Source organism: Maniola jurtina, chromosome 17 (genome assembly GCF_905333055.1).
Source record: "Maniola jurtina chromosome 17, ilManJurt1.1, whole genome shotgun sequence".
Classification (NCBI taxonomy): domain Eukaryota; kingdom Metazoa; phylum Arthropoda; class Insecta; order Lepidoptera; family Nymphalidae; genus Maniola; species Maniola jurtina.
Window position 1 is genome coordinate 10,407,333 of NC_060045.1, and position 23,121 is coordinate 10,430,453.

General features: G+C 36.8%; 2 protein-coding genes across 2 annotated transcripts; both read left to right on the forward strand.

Moving 5' to 3' along the window:
* Positions 1-1,767: 1,767 nt before the first annotated feature.
* Positions 1,768-17,208, forward strand: LOC123873512 (lysozyme-like). Its single transcript, XM_045918368.1, has 4 exons — positions 1,768-1,932; positions 12,325-12,498; positions 13,884-13,957; positions 16,460-17,208. The coding sequence occupies exons 1-4, from the start codon at positions 1,866-1,868 to the stop codon at positions 16,604-16,606; spliced, it is 462 nt and encodes a 153-aa protein (XP_045774324.1). The 5' UTR covers positions 1,768-1,865; the 3' UTR covers positions 16,607-17,208.
* Positions 17,209-19,388: 2,180 nt separating this feature from the next.
* Positions 19,389-23,097, forward strand: LOC123873513 (lysozyme 2-like). Its single transcript, XM_045918369.1, has 5 exons — positions 19,389-19,981; positions 20,603-20,779; positions 21,213-21,286; positions 21,858-22,020; positions 23,006-23,097. The coding sequence occupies exons 1-4, from the start codon at positions 19,918-19,920 to the stop codon at positions 21,999-22,001; spliced, it is 459 nt and encodes a 152-aa protein (XP_045774325.1). The 5' UTR covers positions 19,389-19,917; the 3' UTR covers positions 22,002-22,020; positions 23,006-23,097.
* Positions 23,098-23,121: the final 24 nt, after the last annotated feature.

Below are 23,121 nucleotides of genomic sequence, written 5' to 3' on the forward strand. Positions count from 1 at the left end.
ACAGATAGATCCTGATATCAATCTAGCAATCACGATGTTGTCCTTAAAATAAGATCACGATCACATTTTACATGCATAGATACCTACCTAACTACTTTGAAAATATAAAAAGTTTTATGAACTCGAAAAACTGATCGTCGCGTCGTTGGGTTGGGGTCTCAAGGTTCTGGAATAACGACCTCGTACTGTTAGTGGAAAGCGCAGTTTTGGCAGAGAGCAGAACCCCACTAGGTGGATAGATGATATTACCGATCACACCATTCACATTCACCGATTCATGCACCGAGACCATGAATATGGTGGATGCCAGACCGTGGCGTGTGGAAATCCCTGCAAGAGACCTAGTCCAGCAGAACGTATCTAAGGTTGATGAGCGTCGAAGTTTAACAGTTACTCAAAAAAAGACAAGAGACGTTGTTTCGTAACATTCAATAAGCAGATTAGTACCTAATAATAAATTATTTCAAGGTATCGGTATTCAAGACAAACTTCCGAGAAAACCCGACATAATTTTCCCGGATTTGGTTGTTAAAAACCACCAATCCTTGAATTAAAATATTATTATAACAATCGTAAATAAGTAACATTAGTAAATGCGAAAGTGTGTTTGTTTGTTGGTTTGTCCATGTCCGCAACGGAGCAATAGATCGACGTGATTTTTACATGGATAGGTACACAGTGTCCAAAGTGTCCAAAGACTATACATAGAGAGTGAGATAGGCTACTTTTTATACCGGAAAATATAAAGAGTTCACGGTGTTTTAAAAACTTAAATCCACGGTCCATGAAGTTGCGTGTATCATCTAGTTAAATAGGTCGTCATCTGGTTATCATATTATAATTATTATTTAGGTATCTAGGTTATCACTAGGGTTAGGTTTAGCGTTTATTAATCTATTGAGTCTGCTAGACTGCTATAAAACCATGACCCAAGTTGATATAATTAGATAGAAGACCGACTTTGGAGATCTGACTGAAGCCTCTTCCTCCGTGCCTCGTCAAAAGTTATGAATGCTATTTAATTGTCCACCGCATTATTGTCTCAAGGAAACCTCTACCATTAGGTACCTACATACCTATGTGATTAATGGGAAGAACAAAGTGGGCTAATGGCGCTACGGTTTACCGTAGGTAACTGTTCTAGGTTGTAAATCCTAAATACCTACCTTTAAAAGGCCTTATTAGTTATTTTAGTACGCCCATAATATAAAGCCACTGAAGCAGTTATAAAATTAGCCTAGTAGTTATAATTAGTCGGCCTCCTAATCGGGGGTCCGGGATTCGATTCCAGGCACGCACCTCTAACTTTTTAGATCAATATCACGAAAAAACATCGTGATGCAATATGTGCATGCCTGAGAGTTCTCCATAATGTTCTCAAAAGTGTGCGAAGTCTGCCTACCCGCACTTGACCAGGCAGCGTGGTGAACAATGGCCAAAATCCTTCTCATTCTAAAAAGAAACCCGTGCTCAGTAGTGGGCCGGCGATGGATAAATGATGATGATATAAAGCCACTAACAGTCGACGGACTTTTACGGTTTTACTAAAGTTTTTGTAACTTTAGATGCTGTAAAACTGATGTTAGGCAGTTGTCTTGTATGGGCCCAACGGGGTTTGGCTGTTTACACTACGCCTAAAGTTTTTATGATAAGGCAGTTAATTTTAAGGGTTGTCGCCAAATAAATAAAGCCTAAAAATAGAATTTAATATTTTCTACAGAATTCAGTGAGTCAAAGCGGTCGTACAGCGTCCATATAAGCAGGTTTAAGGCCACGATCAATGTCAGTCGACTTTAGATGCGCAAACGCACAAGCCGCATATCATTTTATATATTTTTTTAATTGTTAAAAAAAAATCTGTCACTATGGTGTCAGCTGTGATTAAGTTAAGTGCGGTGCTGATGCTGGTGGGAGTCTGCTTTGCGGATATAAGTAAGTACATAATATTTACTTAACACCAGGTCTCATTATCATCATTATCTACCAGTGGCGTCCACGGCTGGACATAGGGCTCTTGTAGGGACTTCCACATGCCACGGTCTAGCACGGCCTGAATCCAACGGCTGCCTGCGACTCGTTAAATGTCGTCTGTCCACCTATTGGAGTCTTCCAAGGATGCGCTTTCCCGTACGAGGTCGCCATTCCAGCACCCAGGCTCTATCGGTTTTTCTAGTATAACTATGTGTCCTACCCATTACCACTTCAACTTCGCAACCCGTTGAGCTATGTCGGTTACTCAGTTCTCCCAGGGATCTCCTCATTTATAATCATTATTTAATTAAATAAGTTAAGCCTCAATAGCTCAACAGTTGAGGAGTGGACTGAATTCCGAAAGGTCGGCGGTTCAAACCCCACCCGTTGCACTATTGTCGTAACTACTCCTAGCACAAGCTTTACACTTAGTTGGAGGGGAAAAAGGAATATTGGTAATGAATAGCATGACTAATATTCTTTAAAAAAAAATTATTGAGTTCCTGTTTTCAAGTCCCGGGTTAGGTGTTTTCCTGAAAGAAATTTTCGAAGTTGGTAAGTTGACAGAATAATAATAGGCGGGCGAGAGTAGGTATACCTCGTGCCTCAGAAAGCTGCCCTGTGACTCTCCGGTCGTGTCGGATTGCCGTCTCTTTGGACTTTACGAGTGAGGGAATAAAGAACTAGTCAATAGACACTAGACACACTTCATGCACCATTATATTTCCTACATGGGTGGCTAGTCTCCGTTGAGATTGGTAGAAATTAGGCAGTATAGTAACTCGGTTATAATATTATATTAAATGAAATGGTCTTAATAAAAAAAAAGCGGATGAGTTTGTTGCGGGCTTCTTCTCAGACCAGGGCGAGCTTGGAACCCTCGTAGCTTTAGTTTTCAGTTTACATTACAGCAAATAATTATCTTACAAATTCAACAATTGATCATCAAAAAATAACCTACTTATCTATTTTGAATAAGCTACTTTGAGTGAAAAAAAACACAGTTAACACATAATATTATTATGTATTAAGTATAAAGAAACAATAATTACCTACCTACTTACGAATTAAATATTCTAAGAATACTAGGCTCTATTTCAACAATTTCCAAGTATTTCCCGTTCGAAAATATAGAAAATGAGTGATGTTTTAATGAAAAATAAATTATTGAACGGCGAGACGTTTTATTGGAAATTAATTGTTGAATCAATTATTGAATTAATCGCTATTACACCAGACATTGATTAACGATCCCTATACATTTTAATTAATAGACAATTATGGGAAAAAACAATAATTATGTCGATTTCTTCACACAAATGTTATATTTACTTGGTAACAACTAACAACGTACCTAGCAGGTATATTTTAATATCCAATATCATTTTACCTATTAAATACTATGCTACAATTAGCATAAATTAATTTGTATTTTATTTATCAAGCTTTGAGAAAAAATAACATTAAAATAAAGTTAAATTAAAGTAACCGGCAGGTATATATTATTAACAGGGCTCTCTCCGTCACTTGCTCCATACAATCGTAGTTCCAATTTCATTTGTATATTAAGCAACCAAAGTCCATGAAATTTTGCAGACATATTTTAGAAACTAATATCTGTGTCTGTGGTGTTTTAGATTTTTCTAAAAATATGTAGTTTTAAAATTACAGGGGCTCAAAGATTTGTATGTGAATTTTTAAGACCGCGTAACTTTGAAACCGAATATATTAACAGAAATGTGGAAAACCACAGACATAGATATTAGTTTCTAGAATATGTCTGCAAAATTTCAAATGGACTTTGGTTGCTTAATATTCAAATGAAATTGGAACTACGTTTGTATGAAGCGAGTGACGGAGAGAAACTATACAATATAGCCTACTCCCTGAAGTTTCCACTGACACTGACTAATAATGAAAATGCAAAAAATTCTACGTGGTATAAATTAATCTACTTATATTACAGTGATTGTGAAATAAAATAATTATTATACCTACTTAATGAAAAATGCAGCTAATAACCTGTTTCTGAAAAAACGTTATTAGCTAACCAACAACAATGCGTCCTGGCTGAAAAAAAAAACGATTTTTTAAATTCCTGCGTGCTGTGCATACGATTTGCATACCTAACAATAATTTTATTGTTCTACGTCCTTTTAATGATATCAAGTACCTAAGTACTAATTACATGTATTACCATGCCCGTTGGTAGGTAGGCTTTGTGGCCATCATTGTGAATTCAAAGCTTTTTAGACCAAAGAACATAACAGCTTCTACCTACTACTTACATACGTAGGTTGATTACATTATGTATGTATTTGCATGTTGGGTACATGCTATAATTCCAGCTAGGTACTCAAAAATATTATATGTACTTATAAAATATTGTAAAATACATCTTGAATAATATTTAATAGGTAGACTACTCTACTTATTCACCAAGATTAATTGAATCACTTATGCAGAAGGTTTTTTTTTTAAATATTTAAATACTTAGGTAAGTAGATACTATTCGTTTTAAAATAAATCTCAAAGCAGAATATATAGCTTCTTCCGTGCATACCAATAATACCTATTTACCTAAACAAAATTTACGTTTAGCAGGGTCATATTCTCATACTTCACAATTGGATGAAGTTCTGCAATAGTTAGCTAGTAAATAAGTTGACAAAATGGTGTAAGAAGTCATTTGACCATGGGCGAAAAGTGTTAACTATTAAGCAAGATACCATATTGTGTATCTTTGATGTTGCATATTGATTGTGCGTACAATGAAAATTTCCCAAGATTTTCTTTTAACATTCGTACTTAGTGCCTACCTACCATCTTTACCTAAATTAAAGCTAAACTTACCTAATTAGATAAGTATATAGTAATAATTACTATACCAATCATGCCCGCGTGGAATGGTACCAAGAATACTGGCTGCATTGCCACGCTGGACAGCCAGGCTGATCCATTGAAAATGCGCTTTTCAAATTGAAAGAAAGTGCAAACACACATGTAGAGTTTTAAGGGACTCCTAAGTAATTTTTTAAGGAGTTACTGGTTTCCACTTTGCGTTTGATCTTTTTCAATGATCTGGTGGGGCCTAAGCCTTAGGCGGTAGGCCGATAATAATGATGATTAATGCGATCATCAATCAATACTAGGTACAGGTAGGTACTATAATAATGTAGTATTACACATGCGAAAGTATGTCTTTCTGTCTGACTGTATTATCACGGTCGATTTTGACGTTTGGTACTGAGAAAACTTGCTTCCGGGACGGACATAGGTTGCTACTTTTTATCCAGGAAAATCAACAAGTTTTCACTGGACTTTAAGAAACCTAATTCACGCGGATGGAGTCGTGAGCATTATCTAGTAGTCTATGATGTAGTCGATTGACAATCTACCGTATAATTATAATATCACTAGTGAGATTGTAATATCACGGCTTTGACAATATACCTGCGACATATAAAAAGTGTCCATATTCAAACCGTCACCTACCTGAGCCCATAACAGTAAATCTATACCTAGAGCTACGTATAGGATATACTTAATTGGACAGCGTCGCAGAACCGGATTGATTGGCACGCGGATCCAACGGATGTATTAGCATGTAAAACATCTTGGAACCATTTGCCAAGTAACACACCAGTCCAGGTTAAGAGGGCTCTCTCCGTCACTCGTTTCATAGAATCGTAGTTCCAATTTCATTTGAATATTAAGCAACCAAAGTCCATGAAATTTTGCAGACATATTCTAGAAACTAATATCTATGTCTGTGGTTTTCCAGATTTCTGTTAAAATATTCGGTTTCAAAGTTACGCGGTCTTAAAAAATTTCATACAAATCTTAGAGCCCCTGTAATTTTAAAACTACATATTTTTAGAAAAATCTAAAACACAACAGACACAGATACTTATTAGTTTCTAGAATATGTCTGCAAAATTTCATGGACTTTGGTTGCTTAATATTCAAATGAAATTGGAACTACGATTGTATGAAACGAGTGACGGAGAGAGCCCTGATTTTTACGCGCAGAATTGCCGTTCCGAGGGTTATTAGATACTTATGTATACCACGCCAGTTTAATATTGTGTACTAACTGCTTAGAACCTCATACATTTTTATACCCGGCAACTGTGTGGGCTACTTGTGTAAGGTTATTTTTAAAAATTGATTTGAGTTGTCAAAAATAATATAAAATTATTAATTTATCTAATGCAGGTAGATTGATAAAATCGATATTTGGCTCATTCGATGTCATACAATCTGTTACTAGGAGGCCGACAAGATTGAACTTGCATAAATACGGGTGTTTCGAAGGTTTTAGTTCAGTCTCCTTCCGAGATTCGGAGCGATGTGATGGTACGGTGTGATCGTCTATACTAGTGGTTAAGATTAGGCATTATGAGGAGATAAAAATAAGAAATAAACTCAGCTGAATTATAGAAACACCTAGGTATTTAAGTCATGAGTTATTTACAAGTAATTAATTGGTACAGTACGTTGGGTGAACACGTAGACTTCTCGACCAGCTAACAGGTTTACACGGATTGAATTATAAAAAAAATTAATGTAATATTTCAATTCCTCAAAATAGATATAATGAGTGGAGAGATCTGCTAATTTAGAACGTCCTGTTAGTGTGGAAAATCAGTTGATACGTGTATTTGCCTTATTTAGGCCATCGGTTTGAGACCAACCGGCATTCCTTAAGCACGGGGGAAATACCTACGCTGAAACCTCAGCCTTGATCCATGTTATGCGGGGCACAGCAATTGGACCCTCCTATTTTCGCTGCGAAGCGTTTTCAATTGCCTAGGTACGGAAACCTAGGTTCTTTTCAATGAGCTCTGGGCTCGCCCCAAAACCATGGTATTTTTGTATATTTATATATTTGTTTGATTGATTGTCAATAAATTGGCCAATTTATTAGTTCGGAGAGTCCAGCTGTATAAAGACATGACGTGTTTGCTTTGTGCCGGAATCTCGCTATTGGTACGTCACCAATCAACCATGTACCATAAAATATCAAGCAAAGAAATTACAAAGTACAGCAAAACTAGTAATTTTATCTTATCAAAACTCGGTGATTCACAAATTCAGCTGGCGTCGGTTTTAACAGATAATGTTACCTAAAATGCTGTTTGGGAAAGATCGGTACACAATAAAAAAAGGTACCTACCTGCCTCGCCATCTGTCCTCCGGAGGCAGCGTGTACTCCATTGTCTCGTTCAGGGTATTTTTAGTAGGTAGATGAAATTTAGCTGTTTCTCGAAAGTAAAAGGTCCCTTTGTCTTTAGCCTGAGATTCGAACTCAGCCGACTCTATTATCTTTAGTAGTGGAGAGCATTCTTGGTAAATTAGGTACTGATCGTTTTGTGATAGTAAAAATATACGGAAAAACCATCGTGAGAATTTCACATAATGGTATAAAATACCATATGATGAAGGAAAACTTGATCGAGAGTTCTCTATGAAGTCCGCGCTCAGTAGTGAGCCGGTGAAAGCTGTTCATGTTGATGAAGACGATGTTTATACCGTGGTAGCTAGTAGTTTATAGCACACCACCTTATTTTAGCTATTGAGTGATTTTTCTACCAAATCAATAATCGTAACGACAAAAGTCATTCCATCGGACTGCATTAGACTGCTAATTCAATTATAATCCCTATTTAATGCTGAATAAGAGCTAGTATTATAATTAGATGAATTGCTGAAAAAAAACTAGGCTAAATTTTACTTAATAGTAAAGGAATTGTGATTGGTATGTAGGTCATATGAGAAAATCTTAATATTGGAGTTCAAGTTAGTTCGATACATGGTTTCTTTGTATCAATGGCTTTGTTAATATTATAATATGGTAGTCTAGCCTCCAAACAAATTGAATCTCCATTATTAAATGTCTAGGAAATGTATCTAAATATAGCAAATAAAAGATGACAGTTATACCCAAGTGCATTTATTTCTGGTAAATAAGTGTTTATTTACTCATACAGTTGAGTATTTAGAAAAAGAAAGAAGAGAAACTGAATTTATTATTTAGACTGGAAATTAAGTAACTTTATTATATTAATTAATTCCCGGCCGAACATTTGCTTCCTAAGCCATACTAATTATTGAAAGGGAAAAGCAAATATTCAAACGAAAAAACCCTTTCGGCTTTAAATAATGTTATGTACACCATTTTATCTAAAATACACACATGCCCACATAATTAATGAAGATATTGTCTATAATTCTTATTTCTATAATAAAGTAAATTTTAAGGACACACAATTATGCACAGTTATATACAATCAATCTAGATATATCCAGATCCCAGCTCCACAGTTAGTTATTTCGTCTCATTTAAACACTTTGGTTTAAGTAGTTTAATCTTATGTTCAAACGTGAAGTTGACTCATTGTGCGGTCTAGAGTATAGACACCTTTTCTATAGCCTCGTATTCATAATTTGAGGATTATGTAAATCATTATAACACCAAACAAAATATGCAGGACCACCTCTGTTGATGCCCGGTTGTGGATCTCCGATTTACGTCATATAAAATACAAAGTGTGTAATACATTATCTGGATTCATTTCTAATTAAATCAATCAATTAATTTAATTAACTAGGGTTGTGGAGCTGATTTCAAAATAATCTAGTTAAAATTAAATGTAAATTAGTACATCACCATATATCAGCTTCTGCTGGCCCGGATACACACTGATTAATTAAGATTTTACACTATCAAATTTTACTAGTTACTAATTTTAACAATACTAAAATTATTATTTAAACTTTACAATTTTTCTTTTCTCAAAAAAAACTTTAATTTAGAATATCGAAATGGATGTCGAGACAATCTCGAATAGAGTGATGAGTCTCGAGGCTGAGGACCGAATGAAATCCCCCTCGTCCACTGTCCTTTTGCTAATATCGTCTCCCTTCTCTACCTTTCGACTTTCTCCCTCTTCCTGTAACAGAAAAACACACGAGAGCACCTGATTCGTCTTTTGATCGTCTCCTGCGCACCCCTGAATTTTTATTGGTGGACAGAAGAAATGGTGTTTCAAAGTTCCGCCTTTTGACACACCTCGGTGTTCCTGAATGGTCCGATTTTGGCTCCACACTTGCTTCTCATGTTCCCATGGTATTTTTTTACTTTCGCGCAATCTGGTTGCAATAATATCGCATTGTTTATTACACTTACAAAGATTTCTAAGTTAAAATTGACGACTTTATTAAATTTATGACCGACCCTAACGCAATTTTAAAAACTTAAGCTAATTTATTGTTTGTTTATGGATAGGCTCAAAGAAATTTTGTTTTAAGACGTATTTCTCAGTATTTAATTTATTTCATTTTTAATTTTTTTGTTCTACCATTCTTTTGGACCTTTTAGAGTGATTTATCTTTGTTTTACAAGCCGTTTCCTTTCTAAGAGCAAAACTTAAGAGATGACCAAAAAAAAAATATATGCTGAATATGTATGACTATCTCAGCGATATCGCATATTTTCGGTATTTGGGTTGTGAACTGGATAATTAGATGTTGTGATAGCAATCACGCTCTAATTAAATTATTTATTTTGGCATTAGTTTGTTTAGATTAAAACTCTCGGATAACCTTGCACATTAAACTTGTGTTTTTTTTGCGTTGGTTTTGGAGAGGACATTCCAATAATTCGATAAAAATATTTAAATAATACCTGCTTTTCTGAGTGACGCCAATAATTGCATCGTTTAAATAAGGCATTTAATTATTATGATTAAAAACAAATCCAGTTTTCAGCACTTTGACCCCTGTTTTTGCGTTAACTATGCCCGAAGGTACAACGCCGTGTGCAAAGGTTTTTATTTTTTAACGGTACAAACAGCTAATAAGATGAAAAATCTTCTAGAAACAACTGAGAGTTTGAAATAAAAACACCATTTAATGGTGACAAAAAAGCAAAGTAGGACCGTGGAAAAGATCTGGTTTTGAGGTCCAGTCATTGACAATCTCGTCTAGCAAGATCTTGTCCAAGCAATAAAAATAAATCACAAAGTAGATAGGCTTTTCAAAAACCGCGTCATCCATCATTCCTTGATCACCGTTTCCGCAAACTTTTTGCTCACGCCTCACGCGCACATTTGTAGCGGGAAATCCTCTTATGAATATTTTTGTATTGTAAAATTACTGTACAACTTAGTTTCGTAAATGCGGTGAGTCACGATCTAGTAGAATTTCGGCTGAACTAAGCCTTTCCGGCATTTTGACGATAAAAAATATTTATTTTTCATTCGCAACTTGCTATATATATAAGTACAGCATATTAATCATAATAAACAATAAACAATTAAACAATATTATGTTATATCTGTTTTTTGTTAATTTTTTTGTTTATGTTTTTGTTTAATTTATTATTATGTATAGGATACCCAACCTAGTGAGGGGTCTTTCAACGCTGCGCTTTCCGGTACGAGGTCGCCATTCCAGCACCTTGAGACCCCAACGTCTATCGATTTTTCGAACTATGTTGCTTGCCCATTTCCACTTAAGCTTCACCACCCGTTTCGAGCTACGAGTATATCGTTACTCTGGTTCTCCTACGGATCTCCTCATTTCTGATTTGATCACGTAGAGCAACTCCAAGCATACGAGTAGCTCTCTCCATCGTTGCTCGCTGAGATTATAGTTACATCCTATGAGTCTGCCAGCGCGGCCCCGATCATTATCATAACGATGTAGCTACCTATTATAATTTGTATGTAAATGTCGATATTTATACGGAAGCTGACCGGATGATTGCACCCTTGATCTCGATGTGATGTCAGAGACGTAGTCGCTATAATAATATTATGTTTATATGCTAAAGGATGCTTACTTAGTAATAATAAATTAAACGTAAGTAGTACCTACTTATGATGAGGAGAAAAATTCCAAACTTACACTAAGTAACTAGAACTACGTATAGATAGGTATATCATATAAATATTTAAATAAACATGTGAATAATGCACCTAATAATATGACCCTATTTAACAATTATCCACTTTTCTATGAATGTAAGAAAATAATTTTTTTTATATTTTTAAAATAGAAATGGGTACTATACAAATGTAAACGAGCAGGCGGGTCACCTGATGTTAAGTGACTACCGCCGCCCATGAACATTTGCAGCACCAGAGGAACCGCCGATTCGTTGCCGGCCTTTCAGAAAGTTGGTCCGACCCTTGAATAACCCCATGTTGTAATCTAGTGGGAACACCGCCCGATGGGAGTTGATTCCACAGTTTGCATGTGCGAATATTATTGAATTGCAGGAGTATTATTGAATTAAAAGTGTAGGTCTATGTAATAATATTAATATTGTTACATTTTTTAGCGACGATAAAAACTATGTTTGAAGTTTCTTTACGTGATAAAATCAGAAATGAGGAGTTCCGTAGGTCGGATCTTATAAGCTCGATGATTATGAAGTTATTCTACCTTACGTATATAGAGTGATTATTACCCGCATAATTAAAATGTAATAAAAGGTCATACATGAGATACCGATCTGACAGCTAACTCAAATGCTTGGAACAATGCACTATGACTAGCCCGTAGCCGGATCTTACTATACACCTACACAAAACAAGATCACTTAGGTACAATTATTATAGTATAAAACATAACATATACCATCCTTACTCTGTGATAAAACTGTGAAGTTTTCATTATTTTATCTTTGTACAATATTTCAAAAACTAAAACCCGACTACTTCTAAAATATCACCACAAACACATGTACCTACTCGTATGTATATAAAAATAGATGATGTTCGTGATTTCATCCGCATAGAGAGCTCCAAGAGTTTCCACTGGATTTTGAAAAAGTCTAATTTTTCTTAAAAATCTACTGGGAGCTTTTTGATTTTCTAGGAGGAAAGCCCTCTCTCAAAGATAGGGTCTTTGTTTTGTTGTAGTAATAAAGGTTTGAACACGGCTACTCATCAAGGTAGACGTACCTTGACCTCCCCATATATTACAAGGTGTCAGCTCGAGCTTTGCGGTTTAAGGATTTACATAAATAATATCACGTAATTTTGTGCAATATTTTATATATTGACATTGTTATCGTGTTGGATTGTTATTATTCTACTAAATCTATAAACAAATAGATATAGTCAATTATCTTCTAAGGACATCTATAATATGAGCGTTCTGACTCCGATTGCCATCTCCGGAAAATCAAAGAGGGCCCACGGGATTTTTAGGAACCTATAATAGTCGCGAACATTAGCTATTTAGTGGGAAATTTTAGTGTTTAACTCTACTATCTCTAATTCTCTGCACTGCATTATAAAACCTGGATCAATAAAATAATCAACTTTTTTTTAATTCCAGGTGAAAAACCGGTCACAGAGCTGTGCCTTGGATGTATGTGCCAAGCTATCTCGGGCTGCAAGCTGGGGCAGGGTTGCGATGGCAATGTCTGCGGCCTGTTCCACATCACCTGGGCGTACTGGGCCGATGCAGGCAAACCATTACTACCTGGTGTCTCTCCTGACTCTCCTGATGGTACGTTTGCACTTGATTACCTGGGCCGACAAACTGCCTTGAACGGTGTTACAACGAAATAGGGTCTTAATTGCAATAGTAATGCCTTCAGCCTGTTCAAAATCACCTGGACATACTGGGCCGATGCAGGCAAACCAGTACTGCCTGGCGTCTCTCCTGACTCTCCTGATGGTACGTTTGCACTTGATTACCTGGGCCGACAAACTGCCTTGAACGGTGTTACAACGAAATAGGGTCTAAATTGCGATAGTGCTGCCTCCAACCTGATCAGAATCACCTGGACATACTGGGCTGTTGCGGGCAAACTAGTACTACCTGGCGTCTCTCTTGATTCTCCTGATGGCAAGTTTGCACTTGATTACCTGGGCTTACTAGTCGAGTAAACCAACTCGGCAAATAAAACCTTACAGACACCTCAAAACCACTAGCACGTTCAAACTAAAATAAAAGAAAAAGGGAAGTTCAGGGAAACTGAGGAAACTTGGAGACCAGTGAAATGGCGAAATAGTTACAAGAGAGTTTGGGGAGTTTTTAATTGGAAAGCAGTAATTGCTTCTTTGGAAAGAATTTACTTGATCAAGCTAAGGCTTTGATGATAGGCAAGCGTGCTCCATCTTGGGCTACATTATAACTTGCTAGCGGGTTTCATGGCAGCCAGGTGCTAGTTATAAAATATTAAAATAAAAATCAAAAAGTGCGAATGATTCAAATGGGTACCAAACCGAGACCAAAATCTACGGTCACCTTACACGTGACATTTAAGTACAATATCCTGATCCTGGCCACCTCACGCGTCTAAATGTCAAGAGAGATGTAATACCTAAACATATCGTAGGTTTGGATCATTTGAGTCATGACGCCTGTCCAAAAAAAGCTAAATATCAGGGTTACGTTCCCGGAATTAATGAAAACGAAAAGTGAGTACTTTGGCCATGAAGACGTACAGTCCAAGGCTTTGAACTAATCTAAGGCACTGATGAATCAGATAAGTTATGCCATCTTTTAGCAGCCTTTTGAAATATGTAGAATATAATATAGGATTTCCAGGGATATATTGAAGATATTTTTACTCAATGATTATAGTTAGCCCTTGACTGTGATTTCATCTGATGGAAAGTTCTAATGCACTCTCATATGGTAAGAGGCTACTTAGAAGGAATATAGATACCCCTAATCGGGTTTTTCGCAGCATCATAGAATCATACCGGAACACCGCAACGGGTAGATATTGACGTTTGATAAAAAGTCGCTGATTTGACTAGTAGTCATCATCCCTATTGGCGGCTATACAACTTTGAATATTTGTACCTATATCACAAAACTGTGCCTGTATCGAGTATGTATTAATCATCGATGTAATTAATTGAAACAATCTCTGTTTTCAGCGTATTCGAGCTGCGCCAACGATCCTCATTGCGCGGCCAACGCCGTCCAGGGATACATGAAGAAATTCGGACAGGTACCTCCTTTGACATTGAAGCTGTGATAGCCTAGTGGTTAACACGTCAGCCATCGCGGGGCCGGGGTTAGATTCCGGCACGTGTTTAACTTTCCAGAGTTTTGTGCTTTTCATGAAATTAAATATCACTTGCTTTAAGGGTGAAGGAAAACATCGTGAATAAACCTGCATGCCTGAGAGTTCTTCATGTTGTTCTCAAAGATGTGTGAAGTCTGCCAATCTGCACTTGGCCAGCGTGGTGGAATGTGGCCAAAAACCTTCTCATTCTGAGAGCAGACCCGTGCTCAGTAGTGAGCGATGGATGGATGACTTTGACATTAGAATATTCTATCTTCTTTTTTCTTTTTTCTGAATAGAACTAAACAAACTTAAAAGACAAATGGTTCAGCGTCTGCGATATCTAGGCCCTACTTATTCACCATTTTTAGTCTCTATGACATTGTAGGTATTGAAAAGTCTGGAAATACCTAGTATTCATAATACATCCGTAATGGAAACAGTAGGCGGAACGATTTCTCAGTAGATATATATTGTACTGGTTGTCAACTTATCATTGAGATTTGCATACGACCGAAGCGCGTGAGATCATCGCAGTTCCAGCCGACACATGGACAAAAACAATCCAATAGATTTAGAATTACGGTTTACTTAGGCCGTGAACTGTCATGACTTTTTATTTATTAACTAACCCCCGACCCAAAAAGAGGGGTGTTATAAGTTTGACGTGTGTATCTGTGTATCTGTCTGTGGGATCGTAGCTCATAAACTACTGAACCGATTTTACTTTAGTTTTTTTTTGTTTGAAAGGTGGCTTGATCGAGAGTGTTCTTAGCTATAATCCAAGAAAATCGGTTCAGCCGTTTGAAAGTTATCAGCTCTTTACTGTCAGGGTACCTTTACTTGTCGGGGGTGATATAAATTTTTAATTTACACTTGTATACAAACTAAACGATATTATATCTACAGTTCTCTTTGATTTACTGCTCTGACAGATGGACAGACAGACTGACACACTAGTGATCCTAAAAGGGTTCCGTTTTTCATTCCGACGTATGGAACCCTAAAAATTATAATAATAAATTCCTTACTTGCTGGGCATCGACAAAATGACTAAAAAATACAAAAAATGAAAAAAAAAAACCGGCTAAGTGCGAATCAGACTCGCGCACTGAGGGTTCCGTACTCAGGTAGTTTTTCCAACATTTTGCACGATAAATCAAACACTAAAAAATAAATAAAAATCTGTTTTAGGATGTAAGCCCTTTCATATGATACCCCACTTGGTATAGTTATCTTATTTAGAAAATTGAAACACATTTTAATTTTTTTTAAATGATGTAACCACAAATCACAGTTTTCAGATTTATTCCTGTACTTGTGCTATAAAACCAACCTACCTATTAAATTTCATGATTCTAGGTCAGCGGGAAGTACCCTATAGGTTTCTTGACAGACAGACACAGACAACAAAGTGATCCTATTATAAGGGTTCCGTTTTTCCTTTTGAGGTACGGAACCCTAAAAATAAACACGTCAAACAGAACGGATTCGTTCGATTCGTTTTATTGTAACATAATAACATGATAACCAATTCTAATTAGCATATTCCTTGATCACTGTTAAGAGTGTCAAGTATCAAATAATTCAAGCGTGAGGTCATGATAACTAGTTTGAAGAACAAGTATTTCCTCCAAACAACAAACCGCACGTCGCGCATAAATAAAAACAAAATATCTATGCATAGGTACTTAATATTAATTTTATCCTTGCTTTAAGTAGATATATGGCATGGCAACATTTGGCAATGTTGTTTAAAAATAATATGAAAATTACTCATAAAACTTTTTCTTCACCGAAAAAATTGCTAGAGGTTTCTAGTGGGTAAGATAAAATGTATCTTGAAAGTATGTAATTTAAATAGCATCCGAATAGGTATTTACTCCAGCTAGACTCGAGAGCATCTTAAAATTGGAAGCCTTGCGTTTTGATACCTACCAACCTATTATGATGTTATCACCGTTTTGTCCATGATAAAGAGGCTCTTTGAAAAACGGCTCACTATTGGCTACAATACATTGATACAAGCACAAGAATAGGATAAATTCAGCCAATCATAACAATTGCGATTGTAATAATGATTGATGCAGGTTTTTCGCAATTGACCTACAGGATTTAGAGACCACCAAATACACATTTGCTTGCTGCATTTAAAACTGTAATACAATCACACTTCACAATAATCATATCACACTAATATTATAAAGGCTAAAGTTTGTGTGTACGTGTGTGTGTATGTGTCGGTTTGTTACTCCTTCAAGCAAAAACCACTGGACGGATTTGACTGAAATTCAGATGGAGATAGATAATATCCTGGATTAGCACATAGGCTACATTTTATCCCGGAAAATCAAAGAGTTCCCACGGGATTTCGAAAAACCTAAATGCACGCGGGCGAAGTCGCGGGCATCGGCTAGTAGTTTCTAACAAGGTTTTTGTTTTCAGGACTGCAATGGAGACGGCGTAATCAACTGCTACGACTACATGGCGATCCACAAACTCGGCGGATTCGGATGCAAAGGCGACCTACCTTTCCAATACGTGAACGTCTTCAACCAGTGTGTGGCTGCCGTCGCCGCAGCCCAAGGCTGAGAAACATAAACAACATCTCCAAAATAGAACAGAAAATTATATAATTAAAAAAATAATAACTGGCATGCTCTATGAAGCGAACAAGGCTGAAAAAGTTAGAATATTTCTTAATAATTAAATTAAACTTTTATTAATATTTAAACTCAAACAGATACATTTTTGTAATACCCAGGCCACGGTATAAAAAGTTATTATGGCATTAGAAAAATCCAACAAATTATTTCTCTAACTCTATGTTAATTTTTAACATAGAGTTAGAGAAAATTGGAGCATGCAATAAATTAAAAAATGAATGTGGAAAAGGTAATAAAATACCATTGATTAGCATTTAAATTAAAAAAATACATAAAATAAAGTATCATTCCCAACTGGAATATAAAAAAATATATATAAATTGGTACCTACTTACCTACTCGTTCTAGGTAGGTACAGTAAAATAAATAAATTAGTTAATAATATAAATCACACATTTTAAAGTATAAATTAATAGTTTTAGTGTAATTAGTCATTATTAGTTTTTACAAGTATATATTCATGATTTGATTAAATGAGACACTCTAGTACTTAAGTTCGTAATGTAAATAAAAATAAATAAAGACATATTCTGATTTTCATTATGATATCCTAATAGGTATCTGCTCACTTTGTGAAATACTTATTTATTAAACGGTAATATAACAAAATATGCTCAGACAGACTATACTTATGTATAAGCAGTTCCAAAACCAATATAAAAGTCTCAATCTGACTGGTGTCATTCAAATTGAGGTCATTTTTTGGGGCATTACTGTTCGCAGAGTTTGAAATCATAAAGCCACCACATGGTCCCCTCACTTCGTCGTCCCAAATCCCAATGTTTGATGAGACTACGGGAAACTTGCACAATGTAGAATAGAATAGAATATATTTTTATTCAAATAAACTTTTACAAGTGCTTTTGAATCGTCAAAATTACATATCTATGGTCAAAATAATTTACCACTGGTTCGGAATGCCGTTCCTACCGAGAAGAACCAGCGTGAAACTCGGCGGTTGCTCTTTTCAACTATTCAATCTATACTAATAAATAAAATTGGAGTGTCTGTCTGTAATTTCGAAATAACTACCTCATATTAAGCTCATATGGTTATTTGAACGATACCATAACTGAATCACACGTTTTTAAAATTTTTGTCTGTCTGTCTGTCTGTCTGTCTGTTTGAAAAGGCTAATCTTTGGAACGGCTGAACCGATTTTGACGGGACTTTCACAGGCAAGTAGAGGATTGACCAGGGCGTAAAATAGGCTACTTTTTTAACCGACTTTTAAAAAGGGAGTTGTGTTTTTCTACCTATGTACACCGAAATCTCCGAGATTTCTGAACCGATTTGCGTCATTTCTTTTTTAATCGATAGAGGAACTTTGCGACATTGTTTCATAAAAAATTTGGAGTCCAACTCCTCAATCCTGATGCTGCAGGGGATCTGACCAATCCACGCGGGCGAAGCTGCGGGCATCATTTACAATAATATGCTATACTATACAAGCAATTGAAGTAATAGAATCAACTCCCATCGGTGGTGTTCCCACTAGATTACGACATGGGGTTATTCGAGGGGCGCGGCGGACCAACAAATTCCTGAAAGGTCGGCAATGCATTGACGGTTCCTCTGGTGTTGCAAATGATCTCTAACATCAGGTGACCCCCCTGCTCGTTTGCTCGTTATTTTATATTTAAAAAAAACCAATAAGCGTCGCTACATTTTTTTTCTTGGAGTTGGCCATACCACACACGATATTCTCGGACGGACAGACATTAGTGGTGGGTCGTTGTCGCATTTTTGATGAACGAAACGCAACCGTTTTCCCGACGACGAAAACGGTTGCAGAAAACGGTCGTCGTTGCAACTGGTTTGAAGATGGCTTTTAAGCCGTCTTCGAACCAGTCGCAACGACAACCGTTCTTTATTCGCGACGACGCGTGTCTTTGCATCAATTAACTCTCGACTGTATTTTCTTAGTCTTAAAATACAAAATCGCACCAAGTTATTCGAAGACTGGTTTGTGCAACGAAGACTGTTTTACCCAGGATATAAAAACGGTTTCACCGTCGCAGAACACGAAACGGTCTTTAGAAACGGTTCGTCGTCGCAACGCCCACCAGTAACAGACATAATTAGGTCAGACGACTCTTATTATAGTCCATCACTTACGATGACATGTAAAGCAAATAGGACTATTAGGGGGTTAGTATTTCATTACTTATATTTTTTGATCTGTAAGCTCTATGGGGGTTTATCTCGAAACTTTATACTTACCTACCATTTTTGAGTTCTACGGATGATAAATAAACCTATTATAAATTAATTAATTATCACAGTAGCTTATAAAATGCAGTTTTCTTGATGTCAAATGTTATCAACGCAATATCTACGTAGTGCGACTGTATTGATAGCTAGTTATGTATCTACTTGTCTATTTGCATTATTGCTATTTTTAACCCCCGACCAAAAAAGAGGGGTGTTATAAGTTTGACGTGTGTATCTGTGTATCTGTCTGTGGCATTGTAGCTCCTAAACTAATGAACCGATTTTAATTTAGTTTTTTTTGTTTGAAAGGTGGCTTGATCGAGAGTGTTCTTAGCCATAATTTAAGAAAATCGGTTCAGCCGTTTGAAAGTTATCAGCTCTTTTCTAGTTACTGTAACCTTCACTTGTCGGGGGTGTTATAAGTTTTTAATTTACACTTGTATTGTTTTGACCGTTACAAGGTTAGAAACAGGGGTGGTAGAGCGCAACGTATGGTGGTACAGCAAAGCCGACCCGCTGTGTCTTTCTTGATATAATCACTCAAACTGAGCTTTTCCTCAGATATACACAAAGGCGGCGGCGATTCCTCCGTGTTTTGTTTTCAGTTGGTTTCAGTATACAAGGATCAATGGTCAACATGGTCTTCATCGTCATCATGATAGAGATCATATTTTACTGGAATATTGATTATCCGAGTGAGCGGAATAAAATCTAGTCCTTAGCATCGCACTAAAAGCTGCAACCTTTCCACTGGTTATCAATGGGTTTTTACTCACCTCACTTTTAAAAAAATAACCAGATTAGATCAGCCTTTTGAATCAACATGCTCTGTTGTGGTCATTTGTTATTTAGTTATTGTTCACGACGCACATATTTAAACATCGATGATAATATTATGTCATTAGGTACGGTTACGGAGTTCTAAGATTAATTCTACCAGTTAAACTAGTTCTGTTACAAAGAAAGTTTCCTACCGATTTCTGCAGTGCCAAATCGTGAATTGGGTAGTGAATTTGCCGGAAAATGTATACAAAAGTGTTGCTAGGTATTTCTTTTGCAATGATTTTGTTATTCAAGGATGTCACAGGTATGTTTACTTTTGCGTTATTCAATAGATTTACTTACGCAAGTCGGTACCAATTAATACTTTGACCGCATTTGTCTTTCCTAACTAACTTATTGATATTTTTCTGGCAGTAAAAGTAGCATAAATTCATAAAATAAGGATGTCCGTCTTCAAAAGAAACCTATGAAAATATATTGAATAGTGAAAGATTCATTTCAAATCGAAGTACTTTTAAGAACCTTTTCCATTCTACTCGTTACCTATTATAGGTAGGTATCATAATATCTCTGTGTTCCATCAAGATCGATTTCTAGGCTACATGATTACTTACTTTGCTGATCCTTATAAGGCCTTAGAACCCAGAGTTAGGATTAGTGTAAGCGTTACTGATTGTATTATTGAAATATATTGAACAAATATTATAATTGTACCTACTCCCTAAAGTAGCGCGAGGGACGCATCACGCATGTAACGACTCACAACGCGTAGAGGTTTGTCAATAGATTTATTCTAAAAAAAAACTAATGGCAAAATAATTAATCAATGAGGATGCGATTGCTATCGCATAACCTAAAAATAGTCAAAACTACAACAATTGCCTACTTAATCCATTCTTATCTCGTTTCGTCTCATGCATTTCAGGTATCTTCATACCAAATCTAAACGACACATGTTTGAGATGCCTATGCCATGTGGCGGGCTGCGACTTGTCCCACCGCTGTACCGACGGATACTGCGGGCCTTTCTACATATCCCGGATATACTGGGTGGACGCTGGTAAACCTACGTTGGTTAACGACACCCCTGACAGAAAGGAAGGTGAGCATATTTCTGTGACTGCGATTGTGGAGAGCTCTACGACCTGTAATTACTACACTTCACACTCTTATAATCATAATTTATGGATGCAGTAGCAACAAAGTATAATGGTATGCTCGCTATCGAAAGCTCACTGAGGACACTTCCTAGATTGGCGCGTTGGCGGTTATAAAGCAATTGTTTCGTTACCATGCAAATAGGAAACTCTCTTTAAAATACATATAGGAGTTCGGTAAGCTTTCATACGGATTACTTATCACCCTGATAAATCTGTAAGCCGCATTAGCATAGAGATATGTAATTCTCCCAAGGTAAGATAGGATTCGGAGACGATGATGATAATGTACTTACTTACGTACTTTGTTTACCTACATTTATTTGTACCTAAATATCTTATACTTATACCTAACTCTAGAAATTATGTTCTTTTCAGCATATGAAGACTGTGCCAGAGATTACGATTGCTCGAAACACATTGTGGTGGGTTACATGGCTAAGTTTGGAAAGGTAAGTGGCTATTTGGAGATTTGAAGTAGACAGTTAGGTATTTCTGGACCAGAAAAATCCATACTAATATTATAAATGCGAAAGTGTGTCTGTCTGTCTGGTAGCTTTGCACGGGCCTGGTAGTTTTACTGATTTTGATGATATTTGGTACAGAGTCAGCTTATATCCCGGGGACGGACATAGGCTACTTTTTATCCCGAAAGATCAAAGAGTTCCCACGGGATTCTTAAAGGCTAATTCGTTTATCCGATTTACCTATATGAAATTTGGTACAGAGGCAGTTTGCGTCCCGGGGAAATTGGAATAGGCAACTTTTTATCTCGGAAAAGCAGAGTTCCCACGGGATCCTAAATCCACGCGGACGAAGTCGCGGACATTAAGTACTTATCTAGTTGAATAATAGAACCAGTACGGTAGAATCCTGACAAATAGGCACTTAACATTTCAGTCTCTTGGCGATACTTAATTCTGAAGGTGACGAACTGCGATGCTTTTGTTCCGGTTTGTATGGTCTTCAGGCTTGATAGCTACGTCAACGACTTTACAACGTGAATGCTTGTACTGTTGGCAGGACTGCAACGACGACGGTGTGACGGACTGCTTCGACTACGTGATGATCAACCACAACGGCGGCTGGGGCTGCTCCGCGCCGCTCAACTCCACCAGCGAGGGACGGAGGAGACTCGAGTTGTTCCAGCAGTGTCGATTACAATAATCTTGCTAATAACACTAATACCCCGTCCACACACTGCTCTACTCGCGCCATTAATCGCGAGCCGCCGCACTAGGTCACTTGCCTTTGCAACGCGATGGACGTCGAAACTGTGGCAGCGTGCGGGCTATTGCATACTTACCGACAAAATAGGGAGCGATGGGCGTGAACCACTGTTGCCAACTGCTAGCTTTCCCAGTTGCTAGATATTTTTCAAAATGTTGCTAGATTGCCAGTTTTTTTTACCCCAAAAAGTTGCTAGATAGTGCTAAATGTTAAAACTTAGGCAAAGAATATTTAAACACTACTTTAACGAACTTGGTAGGTATTATGGTAAGTGACAATAAAATGACAATTTCTAAGAATCGTTTTTATTTTCCTTAATTCTAACATTGTTAAAGTTAAAAATGTCTAAAGTATCGGTGTACGTCATTGAATAAAAAAAATGTGGTTAAAGAATTTAATCTCAAAAAAAATTATAATAAGAAATTAATAAAGTAAAAGATAAAAATAATTTAAAAACTAATTAATTAAATAGGAAGATTTCGATGGCTGGGGTTCCGGGTCTTGCGCTGGTTTTGAATATTTTTCCGCAGTACCCATTTTATGCAGAACATCTTTAGGCAAAACACAGTTATAGCAACATTTACCACTTTTCCTGAGGAAGTCTCTACTGCGGAGGAATGAGTTCTGGAGTTAACAAACTTAGCTTATTTTTCACTAAATTCAATATTCATTTGAGAGAATAACCTCTCTACCTCTGCATTTGAATGAGGCAGTGGAAGTTGCTAGAAAAAGTAGCTAAAAAGTTTAGCTACAAGTTTCATTAAATTGTGGCTGTCTGTCACCAAATAATAGCTAGATCTAGCTATAAAGTTGCTAAGTTGGCATCACTGGCGTGAACGGGGAACACGCGAGTAACGCGGCCACACTACGTCTCTGCCTCCGTTCCTCGCTCCTTCCCATGCCACACGGGCATAGTGTGGAGTGTGGACGGGGGGGTAATATTATAAAGGCATAATTTTGTGTGTATCTGCGTATGTTTGTTACTCTTTCACGCAAAAACTACTGGACGGATTTGGCTGTTTAGAATGGAGATAGATTACACCCTAGATTTACACAT

Coding starts and splice junctions, on each gene's coding strand:
- LOC123873512 (XM_045918368.1), top strand. CDS start 1,866: ATGGTGTCAGCTGTGATTAAGTTAAGTGCGGTGCTGATGCTGGTGGGA. Junction 1,933..12,324: donor AGTCTGCTTTGCGGATATAA/GTAAGTACATAA, acceptor TTTTAATTCCAG/GTGAAAAACCGGTCACAGAG. Junction 12,499..13,883: donor CTCTCCTGACTCTCCTGATG/GTACGTTTGCAC, acceptor CTCTGTTTTCAG/CGTATTCGAGCTGCGCCAAC.
- LOC123873513 (XM_045918369.1), top strand. CDS start 19,918: ATGTATACAAAAGTGTTGCTAGGTATTTCTTTTGCAATGATTTTGTTA. Junction 19,982..20,602: donor GTTATTCAAGGATGTCACAG/GTATGTTTACTT, acceptor CATGCATTTCAG/GTATCTTCATACCAAATCTA. Junction 20,780..21,212: donor CACCCCTGACAGAAAGGAAG/GTGAGCATATTT, acceptor TGTTCTTTTCAG/CATATGAAGACTGTGCCAGA.